This window comes from Tyto alba, unplaced genomic scaffold (assembly GCF_018691265.1).
Source record: "Tyto alba isolate M040663 unplaced genomic scaffold, T.alba_DEE_v4.0 Super-Scaffold_33, whole genome shotgun sequence".
Classification (NCBI taxonomy): Eukaryota; Metazoa; Chordata; class Aves; order Strigiformes; family Tytonidae; genus Tyto; species Tyto alba.
In genome coordinates, this window is record NW_024881308.1 from 15,615,355 (window position 1) to 15,635,181 (window position 19,827).

At 53.6% G+C, this 19,827-nt stretch overlaps 1 protein-coding gene across 1 annotated transcript; it reads right to left on the reverse strand.

Annotated features, from left to right (window-relative positions):
* Nucleotides 1–4,191: 4,191 nt before the first annotated feature.
* On the reverse strand, nucleotides 4,192–18,794 carry EEF1A2 (eukaryotic translation elongation factor 1 alpha 2). The gene is made up of 8 exons (XM_042800895.1): nucleotides 18,538–18,794; nucleotides 16,897–17,110; nucleotides 12,916–13,095; nucleotides 11,554–11,850; nucleotides 7,246–7,396; nucleotides 5,574–5,830; nucleotides 5,253–5,487; nucleotides 4,192–4,539 (listed from the first exon to the last, which is right to left on the reverse strand). The coding sequence occupies exons 2-8, from the start codon at nucleotides 17,038–17,040 to the stop codon at nucleotides 4,412–4,414; spliced, it is 1,392 nt and encodes a 463-aa protein (XP_042656829.1). The 5' UTR covers nucleotides 17,041–17,110; nucleotides 18,538–18,794; the 3' UTR covers nucleotides 4,192–4,411.
* Nucleotides 18,795–19,827: the final 1,033 nt, after the last annotated feature.

Consider the following 19,827-nt stretch of genomic DNA (forward strand, 5'->3'; position numbering starts at 1 on the left):
ATCACCAGCAGGCACTGGCAGGTCCCACTTGGGTGATGCTTCTGGTGATGCCGGTGTTCGGGCAGTTGGGGTGTACCTTGGCCTCCCCAGCAGTCAGTGGCATCGACTCCCTAGGCAGCATGAAGGGGATGGAAGATCAGGAGATCCCCGCTTGGTCTTCCCCCGTAGCGGGGTACGTTTTCAAATGCTATTGAAACGCTCCAGATGTCATCAAGACTTTTGAGTCACCATGAGACAGGCAGGACCTCACTGCCCACGCGGGGTTGAGGTTCACCAAAACGTACTGGGAGACCGGCGGGGGATGAAAAGAGCAATGGGAAAGGAGCTGCCTTAACTGGAGACGCTTTCTTGTGTGTCCAAGCTGCCACGCAATGTGCCGCACCGGCGTGCCAGAGGCCAGCGGCCAGCCTGGTGACGTGCTGCCTGTGCTGGTGTTTCTGAAGGGACATCCCCGGGCCAACGAGGGGTTTGTGGCTGATGTTTTAACTCGCCTCCAAGCGCGGAAGGGCAGCAGGCAGCTCGAATTCACCCAGCTCAGCATCTGCAGCATGGATTCCACTTGCAGTCTTGCAAAAGCCTTATAAATTTTTTAGAGCAGCCCAAAGTGCCTGCTGAGTTGGCCAATCAGCTCCAGTGGATTAAGGAAACTCGCCTTAAATTATTAACAACACACAGCCAGACACAAGCCCCGTGGGATAGAGGTGGGAAAGGAGAAGTTACTCATTCCTCTGTCTCCAGTGGATGCCACGAGAGCAGACAGCACCAGGCTGCGGATGGGCAGAGGTGTCCACACACGCCTTGGAGGATGGTCCCATTCGTGGGGTCTTCCCTTCCCCATCAAGAAACCACAAAGAGACACCAGTGAGTTGTGCTTGCATCATGAAGATGATGTCCCTTTTGGAAAATGGATGCTGCTCCACATCCAGCCCCCTCACACCTCCCTCTCCTTCCCTCTTCTTCCGGGTCCATTGGTTTCTCAACCTGTGGAAGAGTCGATCCGCAGCAGTACAGGAGAGCCAGCCCTGATGCTTTTTGACTTTCCTACAACCTCCAGTAATTTTCCCCCCTTGAGCTTTAAATTTCAGGTAATACAATCACATTTGCTAACTCTGGTCCCCAAAGAAATGACAATAAGCACTTTGCAGCTCCTGAGGGTGTACCCTTTGCTTTGCCATGGACACGCTGGCTGCCAGGGCCAGGTTTAGCAGAGGTGGGATGTGGGGCTGGATTTCTTCTCCTTGGCAGCTGCTCCAGAAGGACTTTGTCCCGGTTTCCACGAGATGGCATCGCTGAGACTGCTATGGAGGGGACGCATCCACCGTGATGCCTGCAGGGAGGACCGTGATGAAAAATGTCTCCAAAAAAAAAAAAAAAAAGAAAAAAAACCCAAACCCACAAAAGTTGCTAAGAAAACATGCTTCTGAGTTCTCAGCTGTGAGGTCACAGCACACCTGGCCATGTCAGGGAGGAATCAAAGGAGAAGTCAGTGTTTTAAAATGCATCTCACCACCACTGCCGTATATAACTCCTGCCATGGGCCACGCAACACCCACCTGCTTCCACACGGTGCTGATGGCTCTCAAAACAACTGGAATCCTCTATAAGGTTTGCCAAAAGCCATCTGTGGCCCAGTTCAGGGTGGTCTTGGGTTGTTTATAATTTTGGCAGCACCCCAAAATGAGTCATCCACCCCAAACAAAGCATCGTTCCCAGAGTGGCTCTGAGCCCTGCAGGGCCAGACAACAATTTGCACGTGGCAGGTCACTGATCTGGTCCCAAAACCCAGATCCACAATGAATCTTCAAACCCGAGGTTTGGGCAGAGGCAAGTCATGGCTTCATTTGGTTTTGATTTGAGTTCCCCAGAAATTCAGCATACTTGACTTTCTTTTTTGAACCTCATGCTTTGAAGTGGGTCTAAATTAGACCATTTTTGTTTATTCTGGCTCTCTACAGAGCCTGACCCAAACCTCCCGAAAAGTGATGCTGCAGCTGTAGATATCTCACTTCAGGCCCTGTCTCTTTTTTTCTGATTCTGCAGATTACCTGAGGTACCAACAGCACTGAAATCAGATTGAAAATTCGGACCTGCTCTGAGCCATGAGCAAATCTGAGTTAAATCCTCCAGGTTTTATATTTTTCCCTTTCTGTAGCTACACTGTTAATTACCGCACCACTTGTGCATTGCTCCCAGAGCATCTTTCACAGCTCCCCTGGCATATTTCTATGGAAACGTAGCTGTGGTTTTGTCAAACTTGTTTTTGCTTTTAAAATAGCTATAGAGGACCAGGTGCAGACTTTGTGCCTGCTCTTCCCTGTCCCTCCCCTGACCCCAGGGTTGTCCCCTCTCCCACTATGCCAGGGACTGGCTTCCACTGGGGACTGGAGAGCTGGAGGTTCCCAAAGAGCATGGAAGGGATGTTCCCACAGGAGTTCCTGTTCCTGCTGTTTTTAAGGATGGAGGAAAAACACGCACATGATGATGTTCTCCTGCCCTGCTTGGAAATACCCAGGAAGGGGCACAAGTCTCCTGTGCTGGCTCAAGGACAACATGTCTCAGGAGCTGGGAAATGCAGGAGGAGCTGGAAGATGAGACTGTACTATCAGTGGGAAAACAGCCTTCTCCCGCAGTTGTGCTGAGCCTGAAGGGATCCCCAGGTCCCTTTCCAATTTGTGGCATGCCAAGGACACAGCACTTCATGGAGCCCAAATGCTGCAAAGACCTTGGGTGCCAAATCGATTTCTATGGATGAAGCTGGTGGCTGCTGGGGGTGTGAAGAGGGGCGAGGAGCCTCGGTGGCCTGGGTACACAGTTTTGGGGACCATGGCTCGATGAGCGGGTACGTGTCCATCTGCTGTCAGGCCCTGGGCCGTGGGATGGGTTATTTGGCTTGACGACAGCTCCTTGAGGTTCTGCCTGGGGACACTTAGCATTGCGGAGTGTTAAATGTTAATTAGGATCATTAGAGGCTCTTTCAACACAAACAGTAATGATACTTGTGCTTCTGGAGCTCTCTCGGGGAAGGACCTCACATGATGCTGTCCTTCAGAGCCCGTGCACAGCATCCGCTCCCGGTGCTGTGGCTTCTCCTAAAAGCTGAGTCATGAGCACAGACAACCTCAGAATGTCCCAGCGCGCTGCTAACCCCTTCTTCAGGGAGGAAACATCCCTTGGAAATGTCCCCAGAGTGCTGTGGCAAGGTGGGAGCAGCACCCTCGCAGCTCCTCCCTCCATCTCCTCGCCCCGCCATACCACCTCCCTCTCCTCCCCGTGCTTGGTGCTCCCATCCTTTCCCCCTCAAAGCTCCTGCCTGTTGCATTTTGCTCAGTCCTAACCACTCGGCAGCTGGACTGGGACAGCTGCCACTGGCTGGACTGGGGAGAGGTGCACACCTCGCCCCAGCCTGCCAGTTTGCAATGGGAGCCAAGACACCGTCCTGGGTGAAGACCGTAACTTTTGGGGCTTCTTGGGAGTCCTGGGTCATGTCTGGACTCCAGCACATGGCTTCAACTGGAGAGAAACATTCCCGTCGTGTTGTTTGTAACAGGCCAGGGGATCTGCCATGTGTGAGGCGAAGTGTGTAGAGAAAAGGCAGCCTTGGCCACTTCTGAAATGATGGGGTATTATAAAGAATAAAAGCAATGCTGCTAACTCTTTCAGGAGGCGTGGGATATGCTATTTTCTTTCTTTAAGTGGCATAGCTTTAGGAGGTTAACTGAAGCTCATTTTGCATAGAAAAAAATGGCAATAAAGGTCTTGATAGTTGATATTAGAGGGACGAGCAGGTTAAGGAGAATATAAAATCTCAGTCTGCTGCAAAAGCAGCCCCTGCATTAGGCCAGGGGAATCAAACCAGAGACCTGCGTCGGTCAAGGGGCAAGAGCTGGGGAAGGGCTGGGTGGTGGGTGACACCCTGAACGTGGGTGCCAAGCTCTCCTCCTTCCTCCAAATTTCCACCCCAGCCCCACCTGTGCCCATCCCCACCCTCAGCTCCAAGTGGGAACTACACAAAACCCACCAAAACCAGCCCCTCTCAATGACAGACACACACACAGAGCTCCACACTTTTTGGGTTGGTTGGTTTGTTTTGGGTTTTTTTTGTGTTTGGTTGGTTTTTTTTTTTTTTTGTGTGTGGTTTTTGTTTTGGTTTTGTTTGGTTTGTTTGTTTGTTTTTTTTTTTTTTCCACTGTGGATGTTGTACCAGTTTTATTGGTAAAATTAACATGAAGCCTCACAAACGCTGGAACATGCTTTTCCTTTTAAAGAATTTCCACTGGACCTTAATGGTGAGCATCCAGTCGTTGACATATAAACTCTTACAAGCTGATGTGCACACATGCGCCCGGGGGAGACGGTGGCAGCGTCCTGGTGTCAGGGATGGTTTCTGCGTGATGCACTGGGAGCCCACAATTCATTTTCCAGCCTTCTGGGCCTTCTGGGCAGACTTGGTGACTTTACCGGCCCCACCGCTTTTCTTCTCCACGTTCTTGATGACGCCCACGGCCACGGTCTGCCGCATGTCACGGACAGCGAAGCGGCCTGTGGGATGGAGAGCGGGAGGACGTGAACGAAACGCGGCCGCCTCGCCTCCCCTAAGGCTGAGCCCTTCTGGGTGGGTGACGGTGGGATCTACACCCACCACTCGTGGTGCCCTGTGTTACCCCTGTCCTTGGAGCAGGCTCCTGCAGGAACAAGCCCTGAGCCATCAACCCTTGCTCTGACCACCAAGCTAGCCCTGATGCTCCTCTCCGTTTAAAAGACTATTTATTAAACTCAAATCATACCCGCTTTCTGCAAGCTCCCAGCATTGCTAAAACTTCCAGATGTACATCACCCAAGGAAAGCACAGCAAGTTCCCTCTTCCTTCTCCTGACCGGTTGCGTTTTAGGGCAGGGATGGGGAAGCTAAAAAATGTTTCTGCATTCAGAAACTACCAGGGTTTAGCAACCCTAAAGGAAAGGTCCTGTTGTTCCCAGAGGGAAAACCCAGCCCTGCCTTTGGAAACCCAGCTGAGCAGAAAGCCCGTCCCACCCCACCAGTGCTGACACAGTTTATGCAACAGTTTTGCATCAGTTGTTATGCATCAGTTTTGCAGCCCCAGCACATGAGGGAACAATAAAACGTCCTCAGCTCCCTCCCCAGTCTAACCAGTGGGGGATATTGGGAGAGGATCAGCACAACCGGTGTGAGCTCTACGCCCGTAGAGCCTTCATGCTCCTCCACAGAAGACCTCCAAAGAGCTGTTCCCTTACCAAGGGGTGGGTACTGGGAGAAGCTCTCCACACACATCGGCTTGCCAGGGATCATCTCCACGATGGCCGCGTCGCCCGATTTCAGGGACTTGGGGTTGTCCTCCAGCTTCTTGCCGGAGCGCCGGTCGATCTTCTCCTTCAGCTCGGCGAACTTGCAGGCGATGTGTGCAGTGTGGCAGTCGATGACGGGCGAGTAGCCGGCGCTGATCTGGCCGGGGTGGTTCAGGATGATCACCTGGGGGACAGAGCGGTGTCAGGGCAAGGCTGGGAGCTGGCGGACGGTGGCAAACCGTGCGGGGTGGCACCACCAGCTCTGCTGACCTGAGACGTGAACTGCGCTGCCTCCTGCGGCGGGTCCGACTTGCTGTCCCCGCAGACGTTCCCACGGCGAATGTCCTTGACGGAGACGTTCTTCACATTGAAGCCGACGTTGTCCCCAGGCAGGGCCTCGCTCAGGGCCTCGTGGTGCATCTCCACGGACTTCACCTCAGTGGTGATGTTCACGGGCGCAAAGGTGACCACCATGCCGGGCCGCAGGATGCCAGTCTCCACCCGGCCCACGGGGACTGTGCCAATCCCTGTGGAGACAAAGACAGAGCAGGGCAAAATGTAACCTGCTTGGCGTATCCCTGGGCCAGAACCTGGCTGCAGCAAAAGCAAGATATCTCCAGTGGTTTTCACCGAAGACCACGTTTGCTTCTTGCCCAAAATACCCAGTTTTTAGATCAACATCAGGATCTTCAAAAATACCACGAGTCCATCCTTTCTACCCAATGTTTTGTAAAAAAGGAGTAACACCATAATCAGAAGGCCCTGAGCAATCTACGTGCCCTGAAAGCTTTTCCTTCATAGCAGCTGTGGCACGTCCTGCATGGAGGGCTTGGCACATCACGGCTCCACATCCCTGATGGCCACACCATCAGCATGGGACGAGGCCCAGCTGTGCCAGGGAATGAGGTTGGTTAATTAAATGAAGGTGACCTTTTACACCCTGTGTCATCAGGATACTTCAGGGAAACTCACCTTTGGAGTTAGGTAAAGAATCAGTAAGAGAAACAACCTTGAAAAGAGGTGGGGGGAGGTTGGCTGGACGCATCCACTCCTTCACGTCCCCCCTGCTGTCTCCACCTCACCCCTTCCCACGGTGCCACTGCTCTCTAAGAACCTGTCTAATATAAAACCTGTCTAATATAAAACGTCTTTCCCCTAGTTGAGCTAGGGGAGGACACAGACCTGGAAAATGAAAGACTGCATTAAAAAGCCTGCTAAAACCCACGTTCAATCCCTGCCTGGTTTCTGCAGCACACGCGTCCTCGGTAAAATGTGGAAAAGGGCTGGAAATGGCTGTGCCTGCCTGACCCAGCAGCCGGGGCTTCATCAGGGCTGCCCGCTGCTGCCAGCAGGTCAGAGAGCTCACAGGGTATTTATAGCTCAGAAAAGTGTCCCCATCACTGCTCCCGAGGGAAAGGGAGACGCGCTGGCCGACGCGCTCCCTAAATGGCTGGCACCGCGGGCCAGCTCAGCAGATGGAGGTGCTGGTGATGGACACCAGCATTTGGGAAGCACGGGCAGACCGTGGCCAAGCCACCATGCACCAGCCTCACCAGTGACCCTCCCCGCTGGTCTTGTCCCTCATCTGGGCCCCAGCATGTTTTTGCTGCCTCCGACTTGCCCTGCCAGCCGTGACCTCTGGGACACCCAAATTTGCAGCCTTTTTGGCAGTGGGTGTTCCCTGCAGAGAGCTCACAAACCTGCTGCTCCTCTCCGGTCTCTAGGCACCTTTGGGCATGTCTACCTCTATCCCAGACAGCCCAGTCTCAAACGGGGTCTTCGCCCTGGAGCTACCACCCTTCTCCCCCAACATTATCTCGAGTTTGAAGAGTCCAGTCCCTCCAGTTTCCTGATACCTGGAAATGTTATTCTCAAACTCCCATGGAATGACGACTCCAGTGAAAGCAGAGGGAAGAGGGACAGTGGTAAGGCTTTTGCTCACCTCCAATCTTGTAGACGTCCTGGAGAGGCAGGCGCAGGGGTTTATCTGTGGGGCGGGTCGGGGGCAGGATGGTGTCCAGGGCCTCCAAGAGGGACACCCCACTGGCGTTGCCTTCCTTGCGCTCCACCTTCCAGCCTTTGAACCAAGGCATCTGGAAACAGAGCAGCAACAACACGTACTGAGTGTGCCTGTCCTCGGCATCCGGAGGTGATCCCAGAGAGATGTCCCACCAGGACAACCTCCACGGAGTCAGTCCAGTCATGTCCTGGCTTCACCTGGGAGCTGGGCAGCTCTTTCCACTTCACCATGCCTGCAGGCTTATCTGCGCCCCCTTGCTCAATCTCCCCTCTCACTGGAAACATGTAAAACATCCATTAACAGCAGAAAAAGGTTGGAAGTGGTTAAAACCAGCAAAATCACAGCCTCCATCCCCAGCAGCAACACCTGGGTGCTGCACCAGCTGCCTGGATCCTGCCCTCCAGCAATGATGCCTCCAACACGAGGACCACAGGGTCTCTGGCCAAGTCCCAGTTACAAAGCACCCAACCTTCAGTCCTGTGAACCAAGTTTCTCCAAGGTAAGCCCCAGACGGATGTTCCTCCCCACTTGCTCCTGCCATCATCCCTCCGGGGCTTGTTTTTTAAACCCTGGCTTGGGAGGATGCTGGAAACCTGGCACTTGCACTAGGGCTGCCGAGGGGCAGGATTGTTTTTCACAGATTCTCTCTGTTCCTGCACTGAATTGGACCTTGAAGCTAAAATTGGCCAGAAAAGAGGCAGAGAGGTAGAGAAATGTGCTCAGCAGAGGCCATGGTTTGATGCAAGGAACCACGGTGCTTTCTTGGGGTGATGCTGCGCGTTTGGAAGCTGTGGAAAAGCCTGGGGCTTGACAGCAAGAAAAATTCAGTCTTGGGTCTGAAACCATCCTGATACAACAAAGAGAGATCAGAGTCTACGAGGTCATTCCTCCTTCCTCTGCACAGAGCAGTTTAGACACTGCCCGTGTGCCCCAGCTCCATCGCACACGTTATGGATGTGGCTTTTCCCTTAGGGCCCAACACCACTGGCAAAGTGCAGTGGGTTTGGGGCTGGAGTTAGTGGCAAAATGGGACCCCCAAAGCACCCCCAGTTTCACGGCCATCCCTGGAGGACATGGCTATAACAAGGCTGGTTTCCCATCTTGCAATCTGCATCGTGTCTTGGGAAGGAGCGAAAGAGCTGGGTCCAGCTGGGGAATTCAGCCTGCACCAAACGTGTTCAGGTCAGCCTCCTTTGGAGGGCCACGTCTGACACCAATTGTCTTCCTTGGTGACAGTGGCAGGAGGACCCTGGGGACGCTTTTGCAGAGGGATCCTTCCCAGGCCACTGCAGCTATCGCTGCATGGCTGGTCCCAGCGCCGGGCTAACAGCTCGGCGAAACGATAAATCCATCCAGGCAGTGACAGAGCCGCATGTGATGCGCAGGATGACTCAGACCTTCCCTCCTGCTGTCACACAGCCCCAGACGCTGGGCAAGCACCCATGTGAGCATCTGCCCCGGCGCCCGCCTGCCCACGGGCGCTGCTCTCGAGGGTGACGGCCACCCATGTCCCCGCAGCTCCCGTCCCTCTGCCCCTGCGTGGCATGGGGACGTGGAGAAATGGCAACCTCTGCCCTGTGACGCCTCGCTGTTGGAGCTGTCCCTTTTCCTTTCGATGTCTTATCCGGAAAACATCTGACATCCCACGAATCAGAAAAAGATGAACTCTGACACCTGCGGGGAGCAAATCCGCTCTGCGAAACTTCGGCATGGCCCCAGGGTGAGGAGCATCTACAAAATCTCGTTTGTGCTGCCTCCTAGGGCCACCCAAGTAAAACCTCTCCTATGTATTTCCTAAATCAGCTTCCCAAAGAGCAATTCCTACCCACCACTCCTATGGCAGAAGCAGGATCTGACCAAACCCCACAGCAAGACAGACTAAACTCACGACCCCATAAATAACAGCTGAGCTCCAACTCTTTTGCACCCCAAGTGCATTTTATAGAGCAGTTGCCCTCCTTCATTTTACCCAGCCCGTGAGCATCCCAACACACCCACCCCGCGCACCCCAACATTGCAGCTCAGCCCTGGGCCACCACGCTCCCTTGCACCGCAGAGTGGGTGCATTTGTTGCAACATCCCATGGGGTGAAAGTGTCCCAAACCACATCGAACGGCCCAGTCTTGTTGGCTGCAGCAACAGAAAGCTGGCTTCGCATAAAACCCTCATTTGCCAAGAAGCTCTCCAATGTCACATTTCGATGCAAGCACAGCCCAGCCGTCATTTTTTTTTTTTTGCAGTTGGTCTTGGGCTGCTGTGGAACAGGGACGTGGGCTGGAGTCTCCCACGCAGAGCTGGCTCCAGCCTGATGTACCACCACACCTCCCCTTGCCCAGAGGTGATGGGCGTTGCAGGGACGTCACAGCTCTAATCCCCACTTTCTAGTAAGTCCCCTGACAGACAGACAGGTCACTTGACTGCCTTGTGCTTTAGGGAAACCCTGCCAGAAACTGTGAGTGGAAAAAATCAGAGCTTTTTGGGGTGAGGAACGAGAGGAGACATATCTACACCAGCTTCCTGCTCAAGCTTTCCTAGGTGGGGTGCAATATGGGGTGGAGGATTCTGTCCCAAGCCAGTGTCCTGGAAAAGGCAGGATGGGGACCTCCTGGAGACCACAGCATGGGGACAACCCTGCACCTTCTCCAGCAATGCTCATGCTGATCCAGACATCTGGCCAGGCTTTATTCCCCTACTCCCCAGCTCAAGCAGCTCCCGGGACCCTCCCCAGGAGCCAGGTGCCTCCTTACGGCAGAGGGGCGAGTTATTTTGGCCCTTGCCTCCTCTTGGGCAGCGCATCACATTGAGAACATGCTCTGAGACCTGTCCAGAGGAAGAGGGCCAGCAAGGCCCATCCTGCTCCGTGCCTCCCCTCTGCAGCCTATTAATAGGAGAAATGTTCAGGATCATCTTCCCAGCCCAGCAGCTGCTGACATTTGCAGCCTGTCTGGTTTGAGGCACCCAGGAACTATGCGCCTGGGTTTGGCATGGCCGCAGCTGACCTTTATCCCAGCTCTAATCCACAGGGGACAGGAATCTCCCAAGCACCCCAAAAATTCCTTCCTTCCAAGCCAGCCCCACGTGAGCTGCCTTTCCTGTTCAAGGCTGTAAGCTGCGTTTCATGATGGCATGAGCTTGCGTGGCAGCACTCCTCTAGCTCCGGCTCCTGATCCCTGACCTCCCTCAATTGCTGCTAGACTCAGACATTGCCTCCCTCACCACAGAGCCCTGACCTGTAATCCACAGGTGAAGTCCTAAAGCCCTCTTAAGCATCAAATCTCACAAGAGGCTGCTGGGGGTTTCTGGTCTGAGCAACTTGCTCAAGGTCACACAGAAGCCAGCAGGAGAGCGAGGACCTTCCTCTGGCCAGAACTGTCCAGCCCGTCATTTCTTTAGAACACTAAAACTGGGGTAGCTTTTCCTCCAAAAAAAAACAGTGTCAAAGTAACAACCATTATTGGCAGCTTGTCTGCCAAGAAGCTCCCGTTATTCCCTTATGAAATAATGAGAAGGCCCCACGCAGAGCACCCTGCCTTTGCATCCCCACCAGCCCCATCACTGATTCACAGAGGGATTATAAAAATCGACTGGACAAGGAACAGCCAGCCCCAAATGGCTGCTCTAGGAAATCACGGTTTTGGCACGAGGAACCTGGTACCTCCTCAAGAAAAAGTCACCTTAAGAAGTGAGATCCCAGTGCCGGAACCAGAGGTGCAGCTGCCACGGTGGCATTATGGCACCGATGGGAAGTGGCACCCGATACCCAACGCGAGGGAGCCCGGCTGCACGGCAGGAGCTGTTCCAAGCTTGCAACCAGATCATGTTATTTGCCTTAGAAAACAATGCCCTAAAAACACACATGATGTTCCTGCTGAGAGTGACAATTGCTGCGGATGGCTCTAGCGTCACCGTGGGTCTGACGATGCGAAACCTTCAAATCACATCCCAGAAGCAAAGCCATAGAGATCGTCTCCTGAAGATGCTCATGCTTAGCTGCTGGGGTGTCTGGCCATGGTACAGCAGCCAGCGTGCCCGTGAACAGTGGACCCATTCATCCTGGCTCAGCACAATCAGAGCTACGTGACAAACACATCTATGGCCAGCAACACGGGCCGTTACGCACAACGGGTGCATGAAATGTGCCCGGGGTTTTCAGAGCACAGAGGTCAGCTTCAGCTTGGATCAGGATAGTCAGGGTGGGGGGAAAAAAAATCTAACACAATGCACACTTACATTGGGAGAGGGCTCCAGCATGTTGTCTCCATGCCAGCCCGAGATGGGCACGAAGGGAACTGTGGCTGGGTTGTAGCCGATCTTCTTGATGTAGGCGCTGACCTCCTTGACGATCTCATCGTAGCGTTTCTCGCTGTACGGGGGCTCTGTGGAATCCATCTTGTTGATGCCCACGATGAGCTGCTTCACCCCCAGGGTGTAAGCCAACAGGGCGTGCTCACGAGTCTGCCCGTTCTTGGAGATGCCGGCTTCAAATTCACCGACGCCGGCAGCAACGATCAGGACAGCGCAGTCAGCCTGGGAGGAGAGAGCTAATGAATTCCTTGTGCCCCCCAGAGAGCACTGCTCTTGGTGACACCCCTGAGAGCTTTGACTAAGTCCCAGATGAACACTACTCATGGATTGGACAGACTCCCTGCCAGCTGAGACCCAGAACCCTGCTGATTTACCTCGAAACTGCCCCAACTGTGTTATTTCAGACTTGCCAACTGTGCGTGGTTTTGCAATGGGGGGTTGGAAATCAGGGTGTGTCCCTCCAGGTCTAACCAGGAGCTCATCTTGATCATCCAGGGATGCACAGACAAGGCCTTCTCTAAAACCCTACTGAAGTCTCTCAAATAAGCTCCCAGGCTGACACTCCAGCCATGGAAACTGCGTTCCTCAGATTACTTCTGCACACAGAACCCACAGCAGAAGCTGCCTTAGGTTTGACAGAAAGCCATGCCCAGCCCAACTGGCATCACAGTGGAAATCTCACTGGGCGTGCAGTGATGTTCACCCAGCACCCATCAACCAGAGGGAGATGCAGGAATGTCTGGCAGTACGATGAGGGGAAACGACCCTCCCTTGGAAGGGTAGACCATTGAGTTTGGCAATATGATGTCATTTATGGGATGAAGACAGCTGTTTTTTAAGAAAAAGGAAGGAGAAAAAATCCATGGAGTCTCCTTTACCCAATAAAACCTAAGGGATTGTTGGAAGTCTCTTGTATAGCTCAGCTGTCTGAGGCTAAAATAATGTGGAGATATCCTCATGCAAAAGATCATAGCTCACAGCATCCCACCTCCCAGAGAGGCCATACTCATCCCCACCTCCTCCAAGTAGGGGAAATGGGGTGGAGAAACCACCTCTTTGTGACCAAGGAGGCCTTTTCTCCCAGGGAGGTGCAGGACCATGGCATGTTGGGTCCCCTGGTGCTACTCAGCCTCTTGCATCAACCTTGCTCAACGCTTCTTGATGTCTGCTGTCTCCACTACCCACCTCCAGAAGGATTCCAACAGCACCTATGTGACCCTGGGCCTGTCATCAAGTCTCAGCCCCCCACCTCCGGCAGCCCCACACCTCCTGGCCACCATTTCTCACCTGGGAGGTTCCGGTGATCATGTTCTTGATGAAGTCCCTGTGGCCGGGTGCATCAATGATGGTGATGTAGTACTTGGTGGTCTCAAACTTCCACAGCGAGATGTCAATAGTGATGCCACGCTCACGCTCGGCCTTCAGCTTGTCCAGCACCCAGGCATATTTGAAGGACCCCTTCCCCATCTGGCCAACATAAAGGCAAGAACTGGTGAGAAACACAAGCCCATAGCACTGGTGCCAGCAACCCACCCTCCTGGGCACATCCCAAGCACACATAGGCAGAGGGTCACGTTGCAATCGTTGAAGGCCAAATTCCCTAAATTCAGGGGCAGCCATGATCTATTTACTAATAATTACAGGTGAGAAGACATATTGTTCTCAATGCATTCCTCAGCAGGATGGAGGAGAGGCTGGAAGAAGAGTTGCAAAGTGAATTTGTGAGTGGGGCTGGATGGGCAGGAGGAGGAGCCAGTGACCCATGAGGTTTCCTCCATGAGACGCCGTGGTCCTGCACTGCTGCTGGGAAATCATGCTGCTAAAGAGCTATACAGCAATGGTGAGAAGCTTCTCGTTGTTGCATTTTAATCTATTAACAAAACCTGTGAGACAGCTGGTTAGTGAGAAAGGGTATTGCTGAATGAGTGAGCCCATAACTGACAGGGCTGTAGGAGGGGAATGGGTTAAAAGAAAATGAAATGCGAGATGGTTGCTATGAGCGGAATAGAAACGTGATTGATTTTTGCTACAGAGTGTGCAAATTCACACTAGAAGCTACTGTGAGCTGCAGCCAGACCAACTGTTCTTGCCAAATGGCCAAAATCTCAGCCAACATTGTAATGCATAAAATCATGATGGGTGAGAGTAGCTACAGTAAATCTCTCTGTCCTGTGATAAAGCACATTCCTTGATAAAAATTTCTTTCTCCTTTGGGTCAGTGTCCTTTGACGTCATGCCATCAGGGAGAGACGGACTTCCCCCCACCCCAGCACGGAGGTGGTGCTCCCAGTCTGAGCTGGGATCCTGCCAACGTGGAGATGGGGCAGAACAAAACCAGCCCCCGCTGTGCCAGGGCAGTCTGGGGAGCCAAGGGTTAATGGGCATTGATTGATTGATCATCAGCTCTTGCCCTCAGACGAAAGGGGCGTTTTTAAGATGAAAAATAGAATTTAGGTCATTTGCAGGTTGATTTAGTGGGCTCTTACTGCTGTGCAAGGACAGAGCTGTGATACCCCGCTCCCACCCACCCACCCCGGCGTTTTCCGCAGCCGCGGTTTCTTCTGGAGTATCAACGCGTAAAATTCACTCTGGCCAATTACAAATCACTGGTCTAAAGGGAAGCGCTTCCCGACGGTGGGCAGCGAACGCTTCAGCGACCAGCCTCACCAAGAAGACTAACGCAGCATCACATCTGAAGCCGTCCTGCCCGCACCGTGCCCCGGCGGGGGGCTGGTCTGCCCCCCCCGGCTCCCCCGCTCCAGCCCCATGCCCGGGCATCACGAGGAATTAACGGCGCCGGCCCATTTATGTAACTGCTGAGAGCTGCGATGACTTTGCAGCTTGCTCTGGAGGATTACGGGCAAAATCCTAAAGCCAGGGGCAAGCCTCCCCCTCCTCGGAAGGGACACCGGGTCGAAAGGGTGATGCCCCATCCCTGCTGGAGGGGGGGGGTGGGGTGGGGTGGAAAAATCCAGAATCAAACCTCTGCTCCTAAGCATCCTCCTGGCACCGGGCTTAGTGAGGGGGCAGAGCAGGAGCTCGGAGCTTAACCCTTCCCAGTATGTACATCAAACCCTTCTCTTGTCGGGGGAAAAGCGAGGGGGGCGTCGTTAGGGTGTGCTCATTTATTGCTGGAAACGGCAGAGACACGCCGAGGTGTTTTGTGCAATGCATTAATAACGGGTAGTTCTCGGGCCGGCGCGCAATCAGCACATCCCACAGCCTTTCTCCCACTGGCAACCTATTCCTTCACTTCTGGACGGGGGAAACTGAGGCACAGAGCAGACCCCCTGGCTCTCCCATGGGAGCTGAGGAGGAATCAGCACCTTATCGCGGGCAACCATGTCCAAGCACACAAACAGCTGGTCATCTGGTGTGAAACCCCCCCCGAACTTGGCATCATATGTAACTTGAAGACAAATGAGATCCTTTATTTAGCAAACAGTTTCGCTCCTTTCACAGGGTATATTCAGTTACCCAGAGATGTTGTTGAAAAAAAAAAAACAAAAAACAAAAAACAAAAAACCACAGGGTATTATCTAGCTTTGCACAATACCTTCCCTGTTCAGTTCCAGAAACAGCCTGATTTTCCTTGATCAAACCCCAGCAAAAGGACAACTTTCTATTTGGAGACCACAGATACTGATTTTTTTTTTTTTTTTTTTTTTTTCTCCAAATAGAACAACTCTTCTTTTGGAGATACTGTTACTTCTGCTCTGGAGTCAAAAGGGGAAAAAAAAATAAAAAAAATAAAAAAATCCTTGCTCTTTTCTTTTTAAAAAAATATCAGCCCCTGGGTTTTTTTGTTGGCTTTTTGGGTGCACGCAGGCCTCCATTTCCTGCGAATGCCACCTAATGGAAGAAAACCCTTCCCCAGCCCTGCATCAGAAAATGGAGTCTGTAAGCTCAGTCAATAGGCTATTAATAGCAGCTTCCAGTCCCCGCGTATTCTGGCAAGACAGTGAAAGTGTCTGTTCAATTAAAATAGCCGCAATCACATCTACGATAACCTAATCACGCCGTATCCAATCTGTAGATAAAGGGGGGAAATATATATATCAGGGATATCAGTGATTATTTTAAAACAGGGGGGAGAGAGATCATTTTATACAAAGGAAAAAGCTCTTTGCTGAAGGGCTGGAAAAAAGGTCTGACGGTGAGGCAGGAAAATGGGTGGTTTAGCTCAGATGCTATCAGCAAATTCAAAGGGTTAAGACAGACAGACAGCAAAACGTCTAATCAATAGTGGTGGCTCTGTAAACCTTTTTTTTTTTTTTCTCTCATTGAAATGTAGGATCTTGTCCAAAAAAAAAAAAAAAAAAAAAGAATCGAGGGATATCTGCATTAAAGATTCCTGGAACGATGACGACAAGCCATCTTCTGAGAGACCAGACCTGCCCTATCAATAACACAGCCAGGCTTTTCCTGGCTCACCACCTCTCTAGAATTTACCATCATTAATTTCTGAGAGCTTCCAGTTCATGTTTTTCTCCCCAAGACTATTTCTCTTCTTTAACCTCTGTGTTTGCCCCTTTATAGGTCTTGGGTGGTGCTTTACTGTGTGACAGCCTGCTAAATGCACGCACTATTAAATTGCTTTAAATGCCACCATTATAAGAGTTAAACAAAAGAATTTAACTTAAATGTTCAAGCTTCACACCAGCTTTTCTGTATTAAAGGCTACCCACAGAGCTACACATCAGACCATCTGCCTGAGAATAATGGGAATGGGGTTTTTAACCAACTGGATCAAACGAGTGGTCCAGTTGATGCTGCACCTTGCCCCCAGCAGGCACTGGAAGTAGATGCTTCAGAGTGAAATTCAGAGTGTCCTGCACTAGGCAGTGAGGGATCGTCAGGTTTTCCTCCTCACGCACAATATTTAGAAGGAATTTCGTGCCCTGAAGCATCATGGTTTGTGGCTCTTCCATAATTCTGGCGATTACCACTGGTTCTCTAACCCGTCTTGCGGACCTCGCCGTGCCCCTGCCCTCATTAACAGCCCGCGGTGGGGAGTCCCCCCGCTCCGGAGGAGAGGGTGGCGAGCACCCAAATGGCCTATTTTCCCAAGGCCAGAGAAGTCGGGAAGACCCAGGGGTGCAGAGGGAAAAAAATAGATGGGAACAAAGGGATAAAGAGAAGGTACAAGAAGGGCGGCGCCAGGAGAAGGGGAATATTGCCCGCGGGACCCTTGCTGGGCATCAGTGTGGAGCATCCCCGCGGGTGGGAGTGGGGGGTGGGGGGCACGCTGAGGGACGGGCTCCTCACCTCGGCAGCCTCCTTCTCAAATTTCTCAATGGTCCTTTTGTCAATGCCCCCGCATTTGTAGATGAGGTGCCCGGTGGTGGTGGATTTCCCAGAGTCCACATGCCCAATGACGACGATGTTGATATGCGTCTTCTCCTTCCCCATGCCGGTGGGCTACGCAGGGCTGGCGGTGGCGGGGAGGGCGGTGGGAACGCGGCTGGGTTTTTGGGGGAGGCTGAGGGGGAAGAGGCAGGCGTGTCAAAAGAGCCCCCGTGACAGCACCCTCCCAGCCCGTCGGGGTTGGTTCTCCTCCCCCTCGTCCCACCTTCCTGCCGGTCCACGCGCCCCAACCCTGCCGGGGGTGCCCGGCCTCGTCTGGCAGATCTGCCCGCGCTGGGACAGAGCCAGCCCACCCCCGGAGGAGGCCAGCCAGGCTATTTCTGCCCACCGTGTCCAGCCTCCAAATCTCAGCAAGATGCCACTTTTTTGGGCATCTTGCCCTCCGCCGCCCTCCCGGAGACCCCCAGTTCCCAGGGCTACGTCATCGGTGCCTCGAAGGTGCCCTTCCTCCCCGGAAAAACCTTCCTCTGGCTCAGGGTCGCTACCGCTGCCTTCTCGGTCTTTCCAAACCCGAGGGCATCTCCTCCATGTTGTGGGTGCCCTGGGAGGAGCCGTGGGTGCCCGTCCCTGCAGGCTGCCCTCGCCACTCCCAAGCCGGGCACGGTTCGGGTGACAACATGGTGTCCGCGAAATGGGACGGACAAAAATAGCCCTCGCCCCGCTCCCCGGAGCGGGGCTGCAAACAGCGGGGCTGCCGAAGGCTCGGTGGCACAGGCTGAGCCTGCAGTGGGGGGGGGGGGGTTAATTACATTTAGCTGCCACGAAACTGGATGAAAAGAGGGAAGAGGCTGAAAACGCAAATCGATATATCTGGGGAGCTGTTCTGGCATCTCCCAGCGTTACCATGGCTCTGCAGCTGCTACACAAACCCAGCACAATTAGGAGCTTTAATCTGACGTCTAATAAAATCCAATTTTACGAATCTGCCCATAAAAGTAAAGGAGGTCAGGAGGAGTTTGCTGCTCTAATAGCGATTCAGTCATGCGGGCAATAATATTCCCGGCGAGAAGCCTCCCTGGGCAGCAGGAGCCCTGGCTGCCCCGTCCCCCCCCTGCCCTTGAACAGCTCCAGCCTGGATCTGGCCATTTTGCAGCTCGGCGGCGATGCCGGCAGCACCCAGCCCTGGGTGCGGGTCCCTCTCCCCTACGCACACCCCCTGAACTCAGGGTGGGAGATCCGGGGTCGCTTTGGGAATGAGGGATTTTTTTTTTTGTTTTTGTTTTTTTATTATTATTTTTATTTTTTTTCCCCCCCAAAAAAAAGGTTTGCGGGGTGGGATGGGGGAGCGGGTTATTTCCCACCTGCGGGAAGAAGCACCTGCGGGATGAAGGAATGGCCCAGCCTCATCCTCTCCTTCCCTACCCGGGGGGTACCCCCCCACCCCAGGGACCACCAGCACCCCATGCACAGCTGGAGGATGTGAATGCTCAACTCCCGCAACCCCCGGGGTAGGACACCCCCATTCCCCCCCTCTCAAAGCCCCGTGTCCCCCGCTGCGAAGCGGCCCGATCCCGGCCCCGGGGGGGGGCCCGGAGCTCTTACCGGAGCGGCGGTCGGGGCGGCAGAGGCTGCCAGCTTGGGCTCCGGCGGCTTTATCTCCCCGGGAGGGGCCCACCTATTGACGGCGACAGCGCAATGCAGCGACCCCCCCCGCACTACGGCAATGCGGTACCGGGCGGGGGAGGAGGAGGCGCGCTGGGGGGAGGAGGAGGAGGAGGAGGAGGAGGAGAAGGAGGAGGAGGAGGAGGAGGAGGAGAGGAGGAGGAGGAGGAGGAGGAGGAGGAGGAGAGGAGGAGGAGGAGGGAGGGAGCAGGGCGAGGCGGGGGGGGGGGGGCGGAGAGAGAGATGGGGGACAGGGCTAGGAGGGAGGGAAGGTGGAGGGTTGGGAGAAATGGAGAGGTGGAAGATGGAAGGATGAGCGATAAAAGGATGGGAGGAAGATGGAGGGATGGGAGAAAGGGAGGGATGGGAGGAATGGAGAGGTGGGGGAGAGATGGAGGGGTGGAAGATGGAGGGGTGGGAAGGTGGAAGGATGGAAGATAGAGGTCTGAGGGAGACAGTGGGGTGGAAGGTAGAGGGATGGGAGGAAGGTGGAAGGATAAAGATGGGGAGATAGGGGAGGTAGGAGAGATGGAAGATGAAGGCATGAGAGGGAGATGGAGAGATTGGAGACAGGGTGATGGGAGGAAGATGAAGTGATAGAGGGAGATGGAAGGAAGGACTTTCTGGAAGAGAAGGGAAATGATGGACGTGCTGGTCCAGGGGAGTGGTGCAGACGGGGGCCGAGTGGGGCTTGGACCCCTTGTGGCAGCCTGGGGGTGAAGGGACAGGGCTGGAATTGGAGGGGGGCCCAGGACCACCCCGTGCCACAGCCCTTGCTCTGTCCCCAGTGGGACCAGTGGTGCAGAAGGGCTGTTTTCCCACACGTGCTGGGAGGAGAGGGGTCCCAGCACGGCATGAGGGGCAAACGCAGCCCTGGGCAGAGCCCCGCAGGCACTGACCCGCATTTCTGCCTCGCTGGAAGTGCATTAGCCTGGGAACAAACAGCAAAGCCAGGGACAAACAGAGCAAAACCGTTTTCTGCACCTGCAACATGTATGTTGGCTGCTCAAGAATCTGTGGTTTATTAACATCTCATTTAATGGGTGATGGGGTTCAAGTCCTAGGACGACAAGGAAACCTTAAGTAATGTCCTTTGGCAATACCATGAAACTTTCTTTGCCTAAAAAAAATATAACATGTAGTGGTCAGAATATTTATACCTGTGTCAGCTGTGCAATTACAAGGCTAATGCAAAATTTTCTGCATCCCTAAGCCAAATGTAGGTCAAAA

Bases quoted from the DNA above. Each gene is read 5' to 3' on its own strand.
- EEF1A2 (XM_042800895.1), bottom strand. From the start codon at position 17,040: ATGGGGAAGGAGAAGACGCATATCAACATCGTCGTCATTGGGCATGTG. The intron at 7,397-11,553 runs GTAAGTGTGCAT...CTCTGTTTCCAG, and splicing joins TGCTGGAGCCCTCTCCCAAT to ATGCCTTGGTTCAAAGGCTG. The intron at 5,488-5,573 runs GTCAGCAGAGCT...TCTGTCCCCCAG, and splicing joins CAGCGCAGTTCACGTCTCAG to GTGATCATCCTGAACCACCC.